This window comes from Cydia pomonella, chromosome 13, assembly GCF_033807575.1.
Source record: "Cydia pomonella isolate Wapato2018A chromosome 13, ilCydPomo1, whole genome shotgun sequence".
NCBI classification, from domain to species: Eukaryota; Metazoa; Arthropoda; class Insecta; order Lepidoptera; family Tortricidae; genus Cydia; species Cydia pomonella.
In genome coordinates this window covers 5467033-5489043 of record NC_084715.1, presented here as the reverse complement: position 1 = coordinate 5489043, position 22011 = coordinate 5467033, and the positions used below count along the sequence as shown (strand labels likewise).

The window sequence follows — 22011 nt, the reverse complement described above, 5'->3', positions numbered from 1 at the left end:
TATAATCCCAATATGACTCCAATTCGGCCAATATTGGTGGCACTTGGTCCGTCCTCTACCAGAACAGTCAACATCACTACGAGACTGCTTTTTGACTCCAACACCATTTGCCAGAAGTAAGATACAATAAACCAACTCACCTTGGGCCAATATTGGTGGCACTTGGTCCGTCCTCTCTCTACCAGAACAGTCAACATCACTACGAGACTGCTTTCCGACTCCCACACCATTTGCCAGAAGTCACCCACGGTTGATGGTAAGGGACCTGGTTAAAAATATTCGAATTAGAAACAGGTTTATCAGCACCTAAGAAATCGGAGATAATCTCTTCATTTACCCAAGATTTACTGCTACCTAGAAAGGTCGGATATGCTCCATAGGTTCTAACATCAGCAATTGTGTGAAAAGTCGCAACGCAAACACTAATTCAAAAATTTCACTTTAATGTAGGGGCTGATTTTGTTATATCTGACCATACTCTAAGGGGTAAATATGTATGTGTTCACACTGAACAACTTTTACTATGAGGCCAACTCCTAAAAAGCAAAATAAATCTGATTTCTCGTAGATTTCCTCGAATCACATGTCAATGTTTTCTATGGAACAGAAGATTTTTTTTTTTCAGTTTTCGTGGTTGGCTCCATAGTAAAAGATGTTCAGTATGACCTACATATTCACCCCACAGAGTTTGGTTCGACGACAAAATCACCGTGTCAGACATTTTGTTGTGAGCGTGAAATCAAATCTAGTGATACTTCAAAGTTCAATGATATTTAAACAATTTTGAACTGGAAAAGTTTCATTTATTTTCTTTCATTTGAGTTTAAAGCAAAATAAATTCAATTATGCCTCTCGCGAATATGAATGTTCATTTTTATATGGAGTAGCTGTCACTTTAAATGTTTATACACGTTTTTTGGAAGTTTAGCACATTAATATATTTAGAAAAAGCGGCCAAGTGCGAGTCGGACTCGCCCATGAAGGGTTCCGTACCATTTATGACGTATTAAAAAAACTATTTACTAGATCTGGTTCAAACCAATTTTCGGTGGAAGTTTGCATGGTAATGTATATCATATATTTTTTTTGATTTTTCATTCTGTTATTTTAGAAGTTACAGGGGGGGGGGGACACATTTTTTCACTTTGGAAATGAAAATATGTTTTACCGTATTTTGATAGCTTTATCTTTCTTTTTAGGGTTACGGAACGAAAGTTCAACCAAAAGAAACTTAAAGGAACTATGATAGGGACCATCATTCAACGCGCGGGATATACAAGCTGTTAATTCAGGCACCAAAAAAAAATGACTCTCCAATACAAAATATCAATATCTGCCAGCCAAAATGTATAGGAGCGTCAATTTTTTTTCGCGATTTAGGGTTGATCTCATAGTAAATGTTGCTCAATATTGAGTTCGTAAATGACCGCTGGTGACTAAATTAATACCCTGTATATTTCCTACACTACACTATTGACATGCTACCAAATTCAACCAACAAAAGCCATTTTTTCTTGACAAAAAAATGAAACAAACCTTGTGTAGCAATGTATGTAAGGACGAGCTCAGAGCTGGGTATTTCCATATTAATGTACGAAGCATTAATGTAGTCACCCGTTGAACAATTCTTCATTATAACACGCGTAGAATCATCTGCAAATAAGACTAAAATTAGCAGGAAAATATTTAAGGGTTTCACTATTATATAAAAGGAATCCGGTTTAAAATTCTTCACGCACTTCATTTATTTGAAATAATAAATAGTTGTATGAAACAGCTAATTTCTTCATGATTTCGGGGTTCTTCTTATCGTGTGAAGGTATCATGACTAAATAATATTTTGCCAATATCTTGCCACCTCTAACCCCCGGGGGGTAGCTTTTATGAGGTCTTCTACAGTGCACGTAGTTGGACACAGGGAACACTCCATCATATGTTGCGTAGTTTGTAGGTCGCTACATTCGCATAGTACATCACTTGGTCCCGAGTTGATTCCCCATTTCAGAAGGTTGTCTTTAGATCGGCCAACGCCCGATCTTAATCTATTTTCGATTTCGGGGTTGGTCCCATAATAAAAGTTGCTCAGTATGACCTATGTACTTCGACGACCGGTCTGGCCTAGTGGGTAGTGACCCTGCCTACGAAGCTGATGGTCCCAGGTTTAAATCCTGGTAAGGGCATGTATTCGTGTGATGAGCATGGGTGTTTTCTATGTATTTAAGTATTTATAAATATTTATATATTATATATATCGTTGTCTAAGTACTCTCAACACAAGCCTTATTGAGCTTACTGTGGGACTTAGTCAATTTGTGTAATAATGTCCTATAATATTTATTTATTATTTATTATATTCACACCGTAAATTACTCCAGGTGACTAATTTTACACCTGTATACAAAGAGTCTTTAAACTTTGTTTTTATATTCCGAAGACTAAAACAAAGACGCTAAGCGCGAAGAATTTCGCACGTTGCCTCGCCTGCTCCTATTTTTATCGCATGCGCGTTATTACGAGTATATTGCTGTTCCGCCCATGATGTCGGTAATGCTCTCGTGCGAGGTCAATGTACGATTTTCTTCGTCCTCACTTTAAAATAATATTATTTTCATTAATTTTTATCGAACTTTCAATTTTGTATTTGGGATAGAAAAACAAATGCTAATGCAAATTCATATGCCGGTTATTGGCGATGTATGTAACCTAGAAAGAAATCTTATACTTGAAATTGACATTTAATATTAGATACGAAGTGTTTCCTCGTTGCATTTAAGTATTGCGTATATGTATACATAGAATCTAAATTAGGATCCAATGAAAAGGAAAACATAAAATGGTTTTTACTGTGACATATTCCTGTTTCATTAATTTAATATGTTGATTTGGGTTTTCTGTAGTTTATCCTTACTTTTTGTTATTCAAGTTTATGTATAAATCATAAAATTTCTAGTGCCGTCACTTGTTTTCGTTGCAAAAGATTTGCAAATAACCTTACATTTTACTTCACGTCACCTCGAAAACCTAGAAAATGACTACTACGAAGAAATCTTAACAATTACAATTTTCAGGTTAGTTTACACTCACAAGGGGTAATATCCGCTGGCTAGGCCACCTCCTAACAAGAGCACGGACTGATCTATAGTCTGTATCTTTAGGTATTTTAAAAAATGTAAACAAACCACAACTAGGTATTCTATCAGACAAGAAAATTCTTCAAGGCAATTAATTTAATTCGATGTGTTTGCGTCCATACTTCCGTTAAGTTCTTTAATATAAACTGTTACCAAATATCCCGTGAGATGGCGCTGTACCAGGAGCGGTGATTTCTACATCACGCTATCGAAATATTTATGGGGATTGTATTATAAGGGTTTGGGATTATTTTTAATAGAGTTGTGCCCGCTCGGTCTTTAAAAAGAGCGCTCCGATCTCGGTCAATCGGTCAAACGAACTAGTTCGCTCTTTTAGGTCCTTTAGTTCCTTTAGTTCAGGAGCAAATCTCGAGATCTGAATGAGGATGACTAGGTTATATCTTGCTCTCGCTCGCAAATAAACAGAGCGAGAGCGTGAGAGAGCGACTTTTTTGACCTTGACTCATTCCGATCATTCGCTCCCGACCGATTTGTTACTTGGTACTGACATACCGACTACTGAACTAAAGGACCGAGACCGATTAAGAGCGCTTAAGATGAACTAGTTCCTTTCGGTCTGTGGTGGGATTTCATTCCTTTTAGTTCTTCGGTCCTGACCGACTCAAGCCTAATTTTTAATATATTGGCTTTATTTGTGACTGGTTGTTTATTTTCATAGTCAATCCTCCTAAAGTATAGATCGCCCTTTCTGAGAGAGTTAAGAGTACATACAGATGTGTTCAAAGCTTACACAAGTTTTACTACGGTATAATACTTACTGAACAACGAAGCTGGTGTAATTTTGTTAATAGGAATATATCGGGATGATTTGATTAATCAATAGTAATTTAGTTTTGTAATATTTGCTATTATTTCGCCCTAGTAAAGTACCTAAAACGAGGTTGAATATAAGGCCATTTGAGGGTAGATGAAAACATTACACGATTAAATGAAATAGGTTAAGATCAGAACTATGAAGGAACAGATCCAGGCAGTTTTCTATTTAGTTGGTTAACTGAGAAAATGTAAAAACACATTGTTTAGATTTATTTAACTACCTAAAGATACAGACTTATAGTGCGTCTCCCTCTATTTGTTTCGGTTATAAAAAAAGAATTGGCCCGAAAACCTAAAAAATGACTTCTACTTACTATGAAATAATAGTTTTTACTTACAAGGGGCAATATCCCTGTATCTGTTCTTATTGACGTTGTTCACATGTCTCGACGCCGCACAAGGCTCTTCGACTATCCTCCTCAGTAAAGTCTCATATTGTTTCAACGCGGCGCCGCTAGCTAGGCCATCTCCGAGTAAAAGCATGGATTGTTCTAGTGCGTCTCCCTCTAGTTGCCCGGAGCAGAGAGGGACGAAGCATACTGCTGGTTCTTCGGGGCCGGTTTCTTCAGGTTCGTATACGGCTGGAAAAAATATATTTTCGATCTCTTAAAGCAACACTAGTTGAAAAATATTTATTGCTGTTAAGCCATATAGGACGTCTAATGATAAGTCGTTGAGAACTGATAAAGGCGAGTTCCTATACTGAGTCGTAACGACAGATAGTTAGATATGCATGTGCCCTGTAAGTATGGAGGTGTTCACACGACGGACGACTTGATAACGGTAATCGTCCTGTCGTGGCTTGTATATTTATACCGAGGTGTTCACATATAGGACGGTACGATTAGCGTCGTTACGACTTAGTTTTTTTTTATACCACGTCGGTGGCAAACAAGCATACGGCCCGCCTGATGGTAAGCAGTCTCCGTAGCCTATGTACGCCGGCAACTCCAGAGGAGAAGTCAGAGAGGAGTTTACGGAGTTACATAGTGGGAACGCGGCCTAAAGCAACTTAAAAGCCCTCGTTAGAACTCGTGTGTATGCACAGTGAATAGTGGTTTCTGAGTTATTCATGATTTTGAGTAGGTGTAGTAAAAAGTTCTGTTAAAATAATTAACCGCAACCTGGCAACACTTTTTAAAAAATAAATTTCTTGTCTATGTCTTACATCCGATGGTTTCATTGTGCTTTTCCCTAAGCCCTTAAATAATAATTAAAACATTAATCCGATTTACATTAGAGGATTCTAAGAGGTCATGGGCCATTTGTTCCTCAAATAATTAAAATTAGTGTTTTACCGATAAGTTTCGCGGCTCAGTTGTCAAAAAAAGTTAACTTAACCTAAAAGTGCCCACGCGCTGCGTGGCAAGTTTTTATCTTTTCAGCCATTTCAGCCTAAATTATCATTAAATCATGGCCTCGCAAATATCAATGGGCACAATTGAGAAGTTGATTGGCAGGGAAAACTATCCGACATGGAAATTTGCGGTCAAGAACTACTTGGAACACGAAGACTTGTGGGATACTATCGAACCAAGTGCCGATTATGTAGCAGACAACAAGAAGGATATAAAGGCGAAGTCGAAAATAATACTTCTGATTGATCCAATTAACTACGTTCATGTACAGGAGGCGACCACGGCGAAACAGGTATGGTCAAAATTGGAACAAGTGTTTGACGACTCCGGGCTCAGTAGAAAAGTAGGTTTGTTACGAGATCTGATTTCAACAACTTTGGATGACAGCTCTGGTGTTGAAGAGTATGTAAATAAAGTAATGACAACAGCTCATAAGCTTAGGAATATTAATTTTGTAGTCGGAGACGAGTGGCTTGGTACTTTGCTTCTCGCTGGCCTCCCTGATGTCTACAAACCGATGATAATGGCTATTGAGAGCTCAGGTGTGTCTATTACAGCTGATTTTGTCAAAACAAAGCTGCTCCAGGAGGTGAAAGCGTCAGATTCTGCAGCATTATATGTAAACCATAATAAAGCTAAAAATATACCTAAGTCTCAGAAAAGTTCACATGGTAATCAACAAAAGAAGGGGCCAAGATGTTATAATTGCAATAAATACGGCCATTTCAGTAGTTTCTGTCACTTCCAGAAGAAAAATAAAACAAATACCCAAAATAATGGTTATTTTGCCGCTTTTTCTGTTGCAGACACTTTGGATGAGAATCGCTGGTATATCGACTCTGGCTGTTCTTACCACATGTGTAGGGACAGAAACTGGATGTACAATGTTACTCCGGCAACAATAAGTAGCATTAAAGTGGCAGATAAGAAGACTTTAAAAGTGGAAGGATGTGGCAATGTTAACTTGCAAATAAAAGACTCCGAAGGCAAACCTCAGACAATTCAGGTTAGAAATGTGTTATATGTACCTACTCTGGCAACCAATTTACTTTCTGTAAGTGAGATGACAAATAATGGCTGTGTGCTTCAATTTGAAAAAGATGTCTGTACAGTCTACCAAAATAAAAGACTGATTTTGACAGCTTTTAAGTGCAATAACATGTATCTTTTGAAAGAAATTTCTGTAGCACCGGCATTTTTATCAACTGTTGAAGAACAAGATATAAATATTTGGCACCTTCGAATGGCTCATCTGAACTTCACTGATTTACAAAAAATAGTTGATTGTACAGAGGGTGTTAAATTATCAAAGAAAGGCAGCCAAGTCTGTACAACCTGTATGGCAGGTAAAATGAAACGACAACCATTTAAAAATGTTGGAACCAGGGCTACCGAACCTTTGCAACTAATTCACACCGATGTTTGTGGACCGATGGAAACTAGCTCTATAGGAGGTTCCAAATATTATGTCAATTTTATCGACGATTATAGTAGGAAAGTTTATGTGTATTTTATGAAAAATAAATCTGAAACTTTACAGAGCTTTAAGGATTTTAAAAACCTAGTAGAGAATGAGACTGGAAAAAAAATAAAAATGATCCGTTCTGACAATGGAACAGAATATATTAATAAGGAATTTAAATTTTTTTTGAATAAATTTGGCATACAACATCAAACAACTAATCCTTACTGCAGTGAACAGAATGGGATGGCTGAAAGAATGCATCAAAATCTGGTGCAAAAAGCTAAATGTTTGATTCTAAATTCCAGGTTAGAAAAGGCATTTTGGGCCGAAGCAGTATCTGCGGCTGCTTACATAATTAATCGGTCACCAACGAAAGCTCTGGACTACAAAACACCATATGAAATGTGGTCTGGTAAGAAGCCTAATATTGAAAATTTAAGAATATTTGGTTGTCAAGCCATGGTTCATGTGCCTAAAGAGAAAAGACAAAAATGGGACCCCAAGTCAGTCAAAATGTTATTTGTCGGATATTGTGAATACACAAAGGGGTACAGATTTTATGATTTAAAGCAGAGAAGAATATACAAAAGCAGGGATGCCGTTTTTCTTGAGCACACAGTTCAAAATAATAGCGTTATTGTACCATTATCAGAATTACAAGAAAAGGAGACAGAAGACTTGTCCCAAACAGCTGATACTTCCAGTGAATCTCCTGACACATCTGAGCCTCAAAGTCCAGCAGATATAACTCTAAATGGGAGCCTTAAGAAAGAAATATCTGAGGATGAGGATACTTACTTCACTGATAATGCCGATGAGGAGTACATACCAGATGAAAAAGTAAGTGATGAATTATCTCGTAAAATGACGCTAAGGCCAAGAAATAACAAGCCTGTCACCTACTTATGTCAAGAAAGCATGAATGGTTCAAACCAAGCAGTAGCTTTTCTCGCAAAAGAGCCAGAAACCCTACAAGAAGCTCTTTCAGGCCCGAATGCAAAAGAATGGAAAGATGCCATGAGTAATGAATATGAGTCACTCCTGCAAAATAATACATGGACGTTAGTACCCTTACCAGAAGGCAAGAGAGCCATTCCGTGAAAATGGGTCTTTAAAATAAAGACTGATGCTAAGGGCGAGATTGTACGATACAAAGCAAGACTTGTCATTAAAGGTTTTATTCAGAGAAAAGGAATGGAATATAATGAAATATTTGCTCCAGTTGTTCGTCATACTTCAATCAGATATTTATTAGCATTGGCTGTTAAGTACAATTTATTCATTGAACAAATGGATGCAGTTACGGCTTTCTTACAAGGGGATATAGATACCGAAATATACATGTACCAACCACCGACTTATGAACATGGAGAAGAAGTATGTAAGTTGAATAAATCTATTTATGGCCTGAAGCAGGCGAGTCGTCAATGGAACTTGAAACTTACATCTGTTTTAAAGGAATTGGGGCTGAAAAGTTCATCAGTGGACCCCTGTATATTTTACAAAACATTTGAAACAAACATTTTAATTGTACTCATTTATGTTGATGATATATTGATATTTTATAACAATGAACACATGGGTCAAGAAATAAAAAAAAAATTAAAAAGTAAATTCGACATGAAGGAGCTTGGTTACATACATCATTTTGTCGGTTGGAGAATTGAACAAAACTCGTCAAGAAGCGAAATTTATATTGATCAGACCGCTTATATAGAAAAAATTCTACAAAGATTCAAGATGACAGATTGTAATCCTGTGCATTCACCATGTGACCCTAGCATTAAATTGATCAGCACAGAAGATGAGAAAAATATACTAACAGACATACCTTACCAAGAAGCAATTGGAAGCCTGTTATATTTATCCCAAGGGACCAGGCCGGATATATGTTTTATAGTAAACAAATTAAGTAGCTTTAATAACAAGCCAGAACAGCAGCACTGGCTAGCTTTGAAAAGAGTGCTGCGATATATTAAAGGTACTAAGGAAATGAAATTAATATATAGCCAAAATACTGAAGAAAAAAGAACATCTGGCTACTGTGACTCTGACTGGGCTTCAGACATTAACAGCCGAAGATCTTGCTCCGGCTACACTTTTTTGTTTCAGGGTGCAGCAATATCATGGTGCTCTAAACGACAAAACACCATTGCCCTTTCGACTATGGAAGCAGAATTTATGTCGCTTGCTGCTGCTGTACAAGAAGCAATGTGGCTCCGACACTTGGAGTCAGAATTACATCATGATGTTGGGACATCATCGACTGTTATATATTGTGATAATCAAAGTGCCATTAAATTTGCAGGTACAGAATCCTATTGTGCCCGCAGCAAACATATAGACATCAGGTACCACTTTGTTCGAGAGAAAGTAGCCAAAAAGGAAATAGAAGTCATCTACCTTGGAACCGAGGACATGGTGGCTGATATCCTGACCAAATCCACTTCACAAGTGAAGATTCACAAATGCTCCAGTGCCATGGGTTTGCGCTTAAAGGGAGGATGTTAAAATAATTAACCGCAACCTGGCAACACTTTTTAAAAAATAAATTTCTTGTCTATGTCTTACATCCGATGGTTTCATTGTGCTTTTCCCTAAGCCCTTAAATAATAATTAAAACATTAATCCGATTTACATTAGAGGATTCTAAGAAGTTCAAATGATAAAAAATCTAAGATTTGGTCCAAATAATACGGGTGTTAAATACTAAATTTGTCAAAGTTGAATCAGTTTAAACCGGTCAGAAAAAAGACAAACTTCATGTCTTAAGAACGACAAAAGCGTTTTTTTTCTCGAAAAAAAACAAAGATTTTTTAAAATTTTGAAATTGGCAGACGGCGATTTGATGTCGATAAATGCGGTATAGCCTTATAATTTGTTAAACAAAGTAAGTAATGACACGAGATACATACCATTTTGTTTAAGGACGAGCGTTAGCACGCCGCGTGTGTTTCTAATGATTTGTACGACTTGCTCGTGGGTCAGGTCGTCCACGTCTGTGTTGTTTATTGATATCACCTGCAAACAAAGTTAATGTACTAATAAGTTATTAGAAAAGTTAGAATATTGATCTTCACTGTTTATTTAAATTAAAACGGGACGTTATAGTGTGTACTTCCTTTTATTGTTCATCCTGACGTTTCGTACGTGGCTAAATATTCTTGGTCGGTCATTGTAGCGCAGAGAACGTGGAGACCTGATTGGCACATACAAAATACTAACCCGACACTGACCTCAAAGAATCTCTGACCTCAAAGAACCTCTAGCATCTTATGAAAATTCATAAGATGCTAGAGTGCAATAACAACAACCGTCTGAGAGGTCATCAGCATGGTGTCTTGCAGGCCTACAATAATCCTCATAGACACTTCTTTAGCAACAGAGAGGTCAAAGCTTGGAACAAACTCCCAGAGGAAATAATCGGCCCAAAGAGTTCAAGAATAAATTAGATAAGCACAATGCAAATTCTACTCAACACTGAAAAATTTATTGATGACTCTGGATTATCAGTTATAAACTGAAATAAATGTCATATATTAAGAAAAGGTGACCAAGGCCTCCAGTGCCCCAGGCTGGAGTCGAACCAGCGTCCTCTGCTATCGCGGCAGGTGCCTGAGCCACTCGGCCACCGGGTTCACGGCAGCATTGGTCGAATTTTTCCAAGTATATGCATCTCTTACTGAACTGATGCATAGACGCTGGTTCGATTCCAGCCTGTGGCACTGGAGGCCTTGGTCACTTTTTCTTAGTATATGACATTTATTTCAGTTTATAATTTATATAGTAGTGTTTCTACTTGAAATAAAAAACAAATTAAAATATTTTCTAAACATAATTTAATTTGTTCTAATGGAAGCGCTGGTGGCCTAGCGGTAAGAGCGTGCGACTTGCAATCCGGAGGTCGCGGGTTCAAACCCCGGCTCGTACCAATGAGTTTTTCGGAACTTATGTACGAAATATCATTTGATATTTACCAGTCGCTTTTCGGTGAAGGAAAACATCGTGAGGAAACCGGACTAATCCCAACAAGGCCTAGTTTACCCTCTGGGTTGGAAGGGCAGATGGCAGTCGCTTTCGTAAAAACTAGTGCCTACGCCAAATCTTGGGATTAGTTGTCAAGCGGACCCCAGGCTCCCATGAGCCGTGGCAAAATGCCGGGACAACGCGAGGAAGAAGAGAGAGAATTTAATTTGTTCTAATACTTCTAATATTATCAGTTATTTTAATTACCTCCCGGCTTTGCAAATAATATATAAATATCTACTACCTGCGAGGGATTTTAAAATGTCTCCTTTCAGATACGGATGGCTTCTCGCAGATACCCTGGTACTAGCACAGGCGTTCCATTCCAGCCCCTCACTCCGTCAGCTCTGAGAGAACCCTGACGATTAGATCTTAACTTCTGTTGTAGCCTATTTAGAAAAGGACATATTACCTGGTTATCCTCTATTGAATCCAAAAATTCTATCGGCTCTAAGAGGTCAACCTATTCTTGATCAGCTTCTTCCGGTGTATTCTTAAGGTTAGACAAGGATAACTTCTGCTATCGAAGCCTATGTTAGACAAGGATTACCTGGTCCCCTTCTTGCAGCTGCGGATGGCTTCTCGGTGCGACTCGTGACACAAGGACAGGCGCTCCGCCTCCGCCTCTAACATTGAACCCGAATCTTCCGTCGGCTCCGGCCGAGAGTCGAACCCGGACCGTTTGGTCGGCTACTTCTGATGCTGTATCTGAGTCGTCGGCGTAGGAAAGAGGAACGCGAAGGGCGAGGGAGCGCTCAAGGAAGCCGCCTTCGTCTCTGAAAGATAATTTAATAGTTGGGATTGAGTCTCATTTAATAATAATGGACTGCTTGACTTCATCAAATTAAAACTAAGAATGATATAAAAAATAAAAATTATAGGATATTATTACACAAATTGACTAAATCCCACAGTAAGCTCTATAAGGCTTCTGTTGTGGGTACTTAGACAATGATATATATTATATATATGACTTAGGCACAAATATCTGTGCTCATCACACAAATAAATACCTTTACCAGGATTTGAACCCGGGAACATTGGCTTCATAGGCAGGGTTACCCACTAGGCCAAACAGGTCGTCAGACAGCAGGAGAGTTGAGGTGAATGATTACACACACAGTTACATAGAGTACTAATTCCAAAAACAATAATGAATGAGGATTCACTCAGAATGTTATTACAAAATTAATATTAGGCTAAAAAAAACTTAAATAAACTTTTTGGTCCGTCTTGCAGTTGGCGGTTCAACTTGTTATTGATATGAAAAAAGGATACTAATTTTAAAATTTTATTGTCATTACATGATTTTGTTGTTGTGTCCGGGACTTCAATTCTATTATCTACCTATACAGAGACCATCGACCGAGTGAAATATTACTGTTTTGATTCCTCACAACGGCCATCCTTTCTTCAGAAACTTTTAACAATATGCCATCACTTGTATGATCGTTGGTAAAGACCGTACAATTGATGGTATACTGATTTTAAGAAGATATTTTTATACAAGCTGAAACTGATACGCTTAGCTCGTGCTACATATTCGCTTAGTTAATCAAAACGATGAAAATCAAGTGCAAAAAAAAATAGTAACAAATATCTGTATACATGTCCGGGGATCGAACCCGGATCGTCGCTGTTACCACGTGTTTTTAAGCGGCTGTTTTTAAGCAACTGCGCCACGATATACGTAAGTCGGTGACATTAGGTTAATACTTATTCTCAAGAAAGAATTTAAAGAATAGAGGGCTGTGACGGAAATATCTTACACTTTTTTTCGCCTAGCCTTTATCCGCCAACCGTCCAACTTCTTCAACTTCAACTTCGATATTTATTTAGCAAATAGGCCACAAGGGCACGTTTACACGTCAACATGGAATTTACATACAAGCAAAAACAAGCACATCAACAATTATAAAATACAATTCACTGAAAATATTAATGCAAACTACTTAAAGTATTATTGTTTAAAGAAAAAGTAAGTGAATTATTATTATTACTTAGAGATGTATAAAGTCACTAAATGTCGAATTACAAGAAAGAACTAAAATAATAATAACAATAATAACAAACAGATACAGAGATAAAGTCTAAAATTATTTAGAGGTGTAAATATCTCTAAATGTCAGAACTAAATCACTTTTATCAAATTATCCTTAGAGATGTATAGAGTCTCTAAGAGTTAAAATTCCGTCCGATAAGGAACTTCATTTAAAAAAATACTAAAATTACTACTGGTAATAATAGTTGGAGAGTTCCCACGACTTTTCTAGGACCCTATCATGTCCCGAGTCTTGACATGCTGTCAATGGCACCAACTGTGGACTCTTTAAAATATTCCAAAGCGGCCCAGGCGCCCTCGAGAAAAATATTCGACGGATTGATCTTCCTTCTTTTTTTTTTTAATAGCCTGTTTGAGTGTCCCACTGCTGGGCAAAGGCCTCTCCCCTTGATTTCCACGATTCCCGATTTGGTGTTTCCTCCGGCCAGTTGTTCAGGAAGCTGTCCAGGTCATCCCGCCATCTCCGCCTGGGCCTGCCCCGTCCACGTCCCTCTACCGGCATCCACTCGGTGGCTATGCTAGCCCACCTCTCTGGGTGCATGCGGTAGACGTGACCGGCCCAGTCCCATTTTAGCCTAGCGGTTTTCTCGCCTACGTCGGCAATGCGGGTTTTTGAACGCAGCGTGGTGTTTCTTATCCGATCTTTTTAAGGCTTAGCACGCACTGCGGTTTTTAAAAAGCGGTTCCGCTACCGCAAAAAATGTAACGTACGGCATTATTTATAAGCGCACGCACTTGCGATTTATTTCAGTGATTGATTTTAAAAACGCAACTTGTTACATTTTGATTCGCGGTTTGCAACCGCGCGTTTTTATGTATCTCATACTTCATGTACGGCAGCGCCCCCACTGCGGTTCGTAAAAAGCGGTTTTTTCGTCAGTTCGGCTCAGAGACCGGAGCAGTGAGGTGTGTGTTGTGCGCTGCATTATGTCGTCGGAGTCCGAAAGTTCGTTGCCGGTCGAAAGTGAAGCGTTGCCGGTATGCCTTCAAATATCTTTGATCTGTTAGAGGATGCACCCAGTACTTATGTTGGCGAAGACGTTTTCTATTTTTTTTATTTCTTAAAACTAAGGCCACAACACATACCGCTCTGAGGAAATCCATTGTCATACTGAACGTGAAGACCGCGGAAACGCAACCGCAGTGCGAGTTCCTCCGCGGTTCGGCGTTTTCGGCCAGACCGCAACCGCAAGAAAAAAACCGCAGGGCGTGCTAAGCCTAAGTGAGCCTAATGGCACGTCAAATCTCACTAGATTATAGGTATGTTACTATGCTCATACTTCTACTTACTGTATTACTCAATGTTTAGTGTACCTATTTAGTTTAAGATTATTTTACAGCGCACCGCCAACTGTTTCACAGTTTGGCGAAAAATTAGATTAAGGTACTTAAAATATTGTATTTTTTTTGGCAAATAAATAAAAAAAATAAAAAAAGTAAAAAAAAAGTAACGAGTAAGTCGGAACTTACACGTTATCAGTCACGGGCGCAGTCCAAGCGGGCCGCGGCGGCGGCTCGTCGTGGGCCGTGACGCGCGCGCCCCGCGCCGCGCCCGGCGCCGCGCCCGGCGGCGGCGCGCCCGGCGAGCGCGAGCGCGTGCGGGAGCTGCTGCGTCTGGAAGGGAGGCTTTATTGGTAATTTAATTTAATTTATTTATTTAAGAAACAAACAGTCTTTTATAGTTATATATAGCACAGGAACTTTTCTTAAAACTAGACTTACAGTTTCCTTAATGAGAATATTTTAACATCATGCTTATTAAGTAGTTTCTACATAGTAAAACAGAGCTATTTGTGCGCGCAAAAACAAAAAACAAACAAAAGAAAAGAAAAATTATGAGAATAAAAACATAAGAGCATTATAACAACCTTATGGTATTGTTTACAAACTGAAATCTCAAGGATTTATTATCTATTAATAAAGAAATACTACAGGAAATAACTTTTTGGCAAAAAATTTTGGTACAAGCTTTTATCGCTGACTGTACTTTTCTTTCCAGACAGAGACAATTCTAAAAACCCCAAACACAATTAGGTTGCGTTGTTTTATCACAGAGTTCCTATGGCCACCTCCTGTCTCCATCAGATCCAGGGATCGGAAACCGGTATTTTTTGTATGGGAACGAAAACGGTATTTTTTCGTTTTTTGTTAATTACTTCATTTCTAATTAGGCAATCTAATAATACGAAGTCGTTATCTGAAAACACAACTGAGTCCTACATTTAGAGTATAAAATAAACCGAAATATATGGTTATTTCGATGTTTTTTGCAAAAAACCGGTTCCGATCCCTGATCAGATCAGCTCGATGGTACCATAATATTGCATTGTCACCCGACTTACATATGTATGCAAATTTGCAGCTTCATCGGAAACCGGGAAATGGTCAAACTTTGATTACAAACACAATGGTCAGGTGAAAGTAAATAAAAGCTTGTAAAAATAGCATATTTTGGCGGCAAAATATGTACATCCATGAAACTTTATTTTTTATCTTTATTTTGGTACTAGAAATGAGGATCTGCCGAGTTCTATCAAAATTTAGGGGTCCGACCCCCTTTTCGGTATGTGCTGGCTGGGGGTTCATTTTAAAATATGCACTTTTACAAACTAGGCGAGTGAGGTGTCATTTTCGTGTAATTTTTTGCGCTGAATCGAATGAGACCATATTCATACTTATGGGGTCAGTATTTTGTGAAATATGTATGGCTTTTGTTGAAAAAAATTAGAAAATAAAATATTTCAAGTCAAAAGTAGGTTTTAATCGGCAAAAACAATGGGAAAACTTTTATTTAATTAATTATAATTCATAAAAGAGGACATCTGTTCCTAGCCCTTGAAATCCTTATAGAACCTCATATGATTGATATTTTTCAGTGACTTCTATTATTATAAAAAAATAAGGTTGACAGCTGGTAGCTACAGATACCAAAAGCATAATAGGGTCAGTACTTTGTGAAATATGTATGGTTTTTGTTGGAAAAAATTATAAAATAAAATATTTCAAGTCAAAAGTAGGTTTTAATCGGCAAAAACAATGGGAAAACTTTTATTTATTTAATTATAATTAATAAAAGAGGACATCTGTTCCTAGCCCTTGAAATCCTTATAGAACCTCATATGATTGATATTTTTCAGTGACTTCTATTATTATAAAAAAATAAGGTTGACAGCTGGTAGCTACAGATACCAAAAGCATAGTGGATAATCGACGCCACAGATCTACAATGGCGCTTACACTTAAAGAAAACTGAAGTGTGCAAAGAGTAATTCCACGAGACTGTAACATCAGTTACCAATTCTTTCGTGTTCTAACATTAATTAAGCAAATTGAAGTATCCAGATATCTACCTGTAGGGCTACGCCAGACATACAGACATTTAAATTTGCTTAATGAATGTAAGAACACACGAAAGAATTGGTAACTGACGTTACAGTCTCGTGGAATTACCCCAAAGGGAAAGCCATCGTGTATCACAATTTATGAGTGCGAGAGAATAGGTTACTTCACTGCAACCTTCAGGCAAATTCTAACAATGCTTGCGTCTTAATTCTAGGCACTGTGGGGTCGTAGTACCGACCAGGGCCCTGACCCCGCAGAAAAAAAGTTATGTCCTAAACTGCAGTATTTTGTAAAAAAATAAATCATACCTGACAAAAGTTCTATTACTCGACCGTGATCTTCTAGCATCTTCCAACGCTTGTGTCTCGGTCCTAGGCACAGTAGGGGCTGTAATACCAGCAAGGGCCCCTAGGGCTCCCAAAAGGGGCCGTCTCCGCGGGGCCCGGAGGCGGAAGAAGCCGTGGCGTTCCACGCTGCAACGCCAGAGGGCTTTAGCTGCGCGCCCTGAACGCATGTTGAAACCGAGGACTGTGTCGTATGATTCGGACTGAAAGTAAAAAAAAGTTACTTTTACTTGTTTTTCTTATGCTAATGCTGGCTTATCAACTTAGCATCTTTATTAGATTTAATTATTTTCTGCATAATTAAATATTCCAACGGCAGCTTGACCCAAGGAAAAGTGTCCTTCAGTCTTTGCGACTAATATCAAAAATTGTTAGCCTCTCAATCACGGTGCACCTAAATTTCCGTGATCGGACCCGGGCCGAGGCGTCCGACACTTCAGTTTTCTATATTAAGCATCACGTGACCACCGATCACCTGTCATAGAAAAAGAAGTGTCGGGCCCGGTCCGTTCTAGGGTGAGTCTTCTAAAGGCTAGCTTTGTGCTATAAGAAAAAGAACAGCCTCTCTGCTTGGAAGAGTGCGCGGAAGCAGCAACAGCATGCTAAGGACGTTGGCCGAACGCTTCGACTACCCTGGGTAGGTATCCTTCATACTGGGTTGATGTGGTTATTGGGAGGGACAAATAGGGTAAGACTATTTGTCGCTCCCCATACCTACTAGGTTAAGTTTCCTGTAGATAAATAGTTCATAAGACTAACATAGATTTTTAAGAACCTAAATTACTAACCAATTTTTATGCGGATGCGGAGGGAGCGATGATGAACTATAAAGGGCATTATAAAAGCCCCTGGTTCGTGGCACAAAGGGTAAATGTTAAATATAAATTTTCAAATTCAGGAAGCCTATTTAGCCAATACGACAATCGTACATCGACAACCGTCATACGAAAATTTAAAAAAAATGTATCGTGTTAACAGATGCTACGGCAAATCTCATGACTATTTCCATACATTAAGATTCGATTAACATTTTTTTATCAACAGTTGTCATCTTGACTAGGCCCCCAGGTTACAGATCTACAGATTATTCGCCACTAACAGGTCCAAACTTTTGAATTATTGTTTTTTGAGTTCTCTCTTCTTCTTCTTCTTCCTAGCATTTGTCCCGGCTTATTGCCACGGCTCATGAGAGCCTGAGGTCCGCTTGGCGACTAATCGCAAGAATTGGCGTAGGCAACCACCCAGAGGGGAATAGTTTCCCCTAAATTGCCTTCTTGAGAGAATATTAAAAAATAACTTGAATACTTACGGGTTCCCGCTTAAGTTGAATAAAGAACTGTTTCCTCTTGAAGGAAATCTTGACGATTTTACTCCAAGAAAACGTGTTCACTCGAATGTTGTTCTGGAAGACGACTATACCTATTGAGGTCACGCCAATAAATATGTCCTTTCCGTTGTAATCCTGAAAAAAAAATATCTTAAAAATATTTGTATTTAATTTTACAATATTAATTCAACGTGAAAAACTAACTACAGGACTGGCTGATACACATACTGAAAACTGATACCTTTTGTAAGATACTACCACTACTATGTTAGACCGTAACGTATGGGTATAAGTCTATTTAAGTTAAATAATTTTTCACCTTAATTAGGCGAAACTAGACAAAACGAGTTCCCTCGGGAAACTGCTACACGAACCAACTCGGTCTTTAAAGACGTATGAAGGTTTTTCTTAATGAAAGCATCATTGTTTTTATTAGAATTCTTCTGGGCCATATTTAGGCACTGTGCTTTGACAGATCTATTCAGCCGGATGAGATACGACGCCATAACAGTCCAATTTTTTCGCATGTTCTAGAAAGTCAGCTTCAGCATCAGAAGGGGCCTGACCACTATGTAACTTATGTAGTTCACATATCCTTCTCTGGTCTTCAGTGGACTGTTTAAGCACAAAGTGCTCAGACGGATAGTTTCATAGATTACACACTTATCAGTTATTATAGTACTTACCTTAGCAGGATGAGATTCAACGCCATAACAGTCCAATCTTTTCGCATGTTCTAGAAAGATCGCTTCGGCATCAGAAGGGGCCTGACCATTGTGTAACTTATGTAGTTTACGTATCCTTCTCTCGTCTTCGGCAGACTGTTTAAGCACAAATTTGTGCTCCGACTGATAATTTGATAGATTACATACTTATCTGTTATTGTAGTACTTACCTTAGCAGGATGAGATTCAACGCCATAACAGTCCAATCTTTTCGCATGTTCTAGAAAATTCACTTCAGCATAAGAAGGGGCCTGATCACTATATAACTTATGTAGTTCACGTATCCTTCTCTGGTCTTCGGGGGACTGTTTAAGCACAAATTTGTGCTCAGACGGATAGTTTGATAGATTACACAGTTATCTGTTATTATAGTACTTACCTTAGCAGGATGAGATTCAACGCCATAACAGTCCAATCTTTTCGCATGTTCTAGAAAGTTCACTTTATCATTTGAAGGGGCCTGACCACTATGTAACTTATGTAGTTCACGTATTCTTCTCCCATCTTCAGCGAACTGTTTAAGCACAAATTTGTGGAAAGACGGATAGTTTGATAGATTACACACTTATCTGTTATTATAGTACTTACCTTAGCAGGATGAGATTCAACGCCATAACAGTCCAATCTTTTCGCATGTTCTAGAAAGTTCGCTTCGGCATCAGAAGGGGCCTGACCACTATGTAACTTATGTAGTTCACGTATCCTTCTCTCGTCTTCGGCAGACTGTTTAAGCACAAATTTGTGCTCCGACTGATAATTTGATAGATTACATACTTATCTGTTATTGTAGTACTTACCTTAGCAGGATGAGATTCAACGCCATAACAGTCCAATCTTTTCGCATGTTCTAGAAAGTTCGCTTCGGCATCAGAAGGGGCCTGGCCACTATGTAACTTATGTAGTTCACGTATCCTTCTCTCGTCTTCAGCGGACTGTTTTGGCACTAATCTGTGTTCGGACAAATAGTCCGGCGGATGCTCTGATACATTGTAATCGCCGAGTTCCGCTGAAATAAACGTTTATGTGTTTTTATAAGTTCTAGTGTTAAAATTTTATTGAACTTTTGTCTGTGTTTGTTGCATCTTTCAGTCATCTTTTTGCATTTTAGAACGATTTTTTTCCGCTCTAAACGCCAAAACCGAGGTTAGCTCACGATTATTGACCGGACACACGACAGACTTAAAGTTAATTAGGTCAATTAGTATGCATAAGTTAAACTTATATAAAAAACACATTCGATTTAAAAGCAGAAAAGTATAACCGCCTAGTTTAAGAAATTATGTTATTATTACCTATTTTGTAAAACATCGGTTTTGTGTGATGAGATCATTACAATAGGTAATATTCAGTGTGGTTGCAGATTAAGTACATGTTCTCATTGTGGTGAAAAATTAGTTCACAGCAACACGTGACATAAGTGAATTATATTATATTTTACAATTAATTAAGATTACACGAACAAAGCGGTATTTTCTATAACGTCATTATTATAAATTATAAGCGTCTTTCAAGTTACGTTTTTGACATTTTCGTAAAAAAAATGTACTTAAACTATACTACCATTTTCATTGTTTTCGTTTCATAAGTAATATTTACTATTTTTTAATAGCGTTTTTCAATAAAAAGACATATCAAGATTGTCTACACTTTCTCTAATGCTAAAAATGTAACCGAAACCGGCAAAACTTTGTCGCTTACCATAAGGACGCCTTGACAGGTTATTCGTCCTCCTTCGGACGTTTTGCCGTTTTCTGTCACAAATAACGAAGTTGTCTAGTACCAGACATAGTGTGTCTAGTACGACATAGTTATGTGTTACGCAAATGTTCATGCCAACTTTCATATAATATAAGCATGTCGTTTTAAAATAAAAAGCGTAACTTCGATTGTATGGGAGCGGTGTTTTAGCGGTACAGAATAACTGTTTAATGCTAAACAATGTTAGATATAGTAAAATCATAATAAGATTTATAATTGTGCTGCGTAAATACGATCATGTATCGGCCTTCCGCCGCAAACTGAACTGGCTTCCCATCCGTGAACTGTCACCTTTGGGCAGGAGCACCTGCATGCCAGCTTGGACCATTCGACTCAGTCCAAAGGCGCGCTGTACGAATCGTCGACGATCCCAAACTCACAAGCGGTATTGAACCTTTAAGTCTAAGGAGAGACTTTGCCTCCTTGTGTGTGTTCTACCGCTTGTACAATGGGCTGTGCTCTGAAGAATTGTTTGACATGATGCCAACGGCCGCTTTCTATCACCGCACCGCTCGCCGTCGGCAGGGTGTTCATCCTCACACCCTAGAACCTAAATGGTCGCGTACTGTGCGGTTTAAGAGGAATTTCCTCCCGCGAACGCTTCGGCTGTGGAATGAGCTTCCTGCCGAGGTTTTCCCGAGGGGTTACAGTATGGGGTTCTTCAAATAACCGGCCAAGAGCATGTCGGGCCACGCTCAGTGTAGGGTTCCGTAGTTACTCTTCCGTCACAATAAGCTAAACTGGAGCTTATTAAAGTATAGTAAATTGTTAACCAAGGGATGAAACGGTACTTTTCACCTGAGTTAAACAAATAGGCAAATTTGCATAATCAGTACCTAATTAAAATAAGTCTTTTTACTATGAAGGGAAAACTTTTTGCGATAACTCAAAAACAGCTAAACTGATCATGTCCGCTATAGTTTTCATTTAATGTCTTTCTTAAGCTCTACTTCCACGATTTTTTTCATATTTTTTGGACCTATGGTTCAAAAGTTAGAGGGGGGGGGGGGGGACACATTTTTTTTTTATTTCGGAGCGATTATCTCCGAATATATTCACTTTATCAAAAAATGTTTCTTGAAAACCCCTATTAGTTTTGAAAGACCTTTCCAACGATACCCCACACTCTAGGGTTGAAGCGAAAAAAAAATTTTACCCCCACTTTACCTGTAGGGGAGGTACCCCAAAAAAAATTAAATTTTTAGATTTTATTGTACGACTTTCTCGGCTTTATTGATTTATATATCCATGCCAAATTTCAGCTTTCTAGCACTAACGACCACGGAGCAAAGCCTCGGACAGACAGACAGACAGACAGACAGACAGACAGACAGACAGACAGACGGACATGGCGAAACTATAAGGGTTCCGTTTTATGCCATTTGGCTACGGAACCCTAAAAAGGAGTGTACAGGTTTTTAAAGGGTCGGCAACGCGCATGTAATGCCTCTGGTGTTGCAGGCGTCCATAGGCTACGGTGACTGCTTACCATCAGGCGGGCCGTATGCTTGTTTGCCACCGTCGTGGTATTTAAAAAAAAAAATATTTGCACCCTTTATTCTATATTATTTGATCCAGCTGCTCCCGAGTACTTAAGTCTAGTGTATAAATAGAATATAGTTATAAGTATTTTTTA

At 38.5% G+C, this 22011-nt stretch overlaps 2 protein-coding genes across 2 annotated transcripts in view; one reads left to right on the top strand and one right to left on the bottom strand.

Annotated features, from left to right (window-relative positions):
- LOC133524022 (tyrosine-protein phosphatase non-receptor type 4) overlaps positions 1–22011 on the bottom strand; it is a 47568-nt gene that overhangs the window by 14754 nt on the left and 10803 nt on the right. Inside the window, exons 4-12 of the mRNA XM_061859790.1 lie at positions 19415–19623; positions 17875–18027; positions 16530–16768; positions 14350–14493; positions 11368–11593; positions 9707–9812; positions 4307–4549; positions 1537–1653; positions 141–265 (exon numbers count right to left, since the gene is read on the bottom strand). Of these exons, the coding sequence (XP_061715774.1) occupies positions 141–265; positions 1537–1653; positions 4307–4549; positions 9707–9812; positions 11368–11593; positions 14350–14493; positions 16530–16768; positions 17875–18027; positions 19415–19623 (1562 nt within the window). The remainder of the gene's footprint in view (positions 1–140; positions 266–1536; positions 1654–4306; positions 4550–9706; positions 9813–11367; positions 11594–14349; positions 14494–16529; positions 16769–17874; positions 18028–19414; positions 19624–22011) is intronic.
- LOC133524021 (uncharacterized) lies at positions 5127–6909 on the top strand. The gene is made up of 2 exons (XM_061859789.1): positions 5127–5618; positions 6133–6909. The coding sequence occupies exons 1-2, from the start codon at positions 5382–5384 to the stop codon at positions 6229–6231; spliced, it is 336 nt and encodes a 111-aa protein (XP_061715773.1). The 5' UTR covers positions 5127–5381; the 3' UTR covers positions 6232–6909.

Bases quoted from the DNA above. Each gene is read 5' to 3' on its own strand.
- LOC133524021 (XM_061859789.1), top strand. From the start codon at position 5,382: ATGGCCTCGCAAATATCAATGGGCACAATTGAGAAGTTGATTGGCAGG. The intron at 5,619-6,132 runs GTATGGTCAAAA...TTTCTGTTGCAG, and splicing joins AGGCGACCACGGCGAAACAG to ACACTTTGGATGAGAATCGC.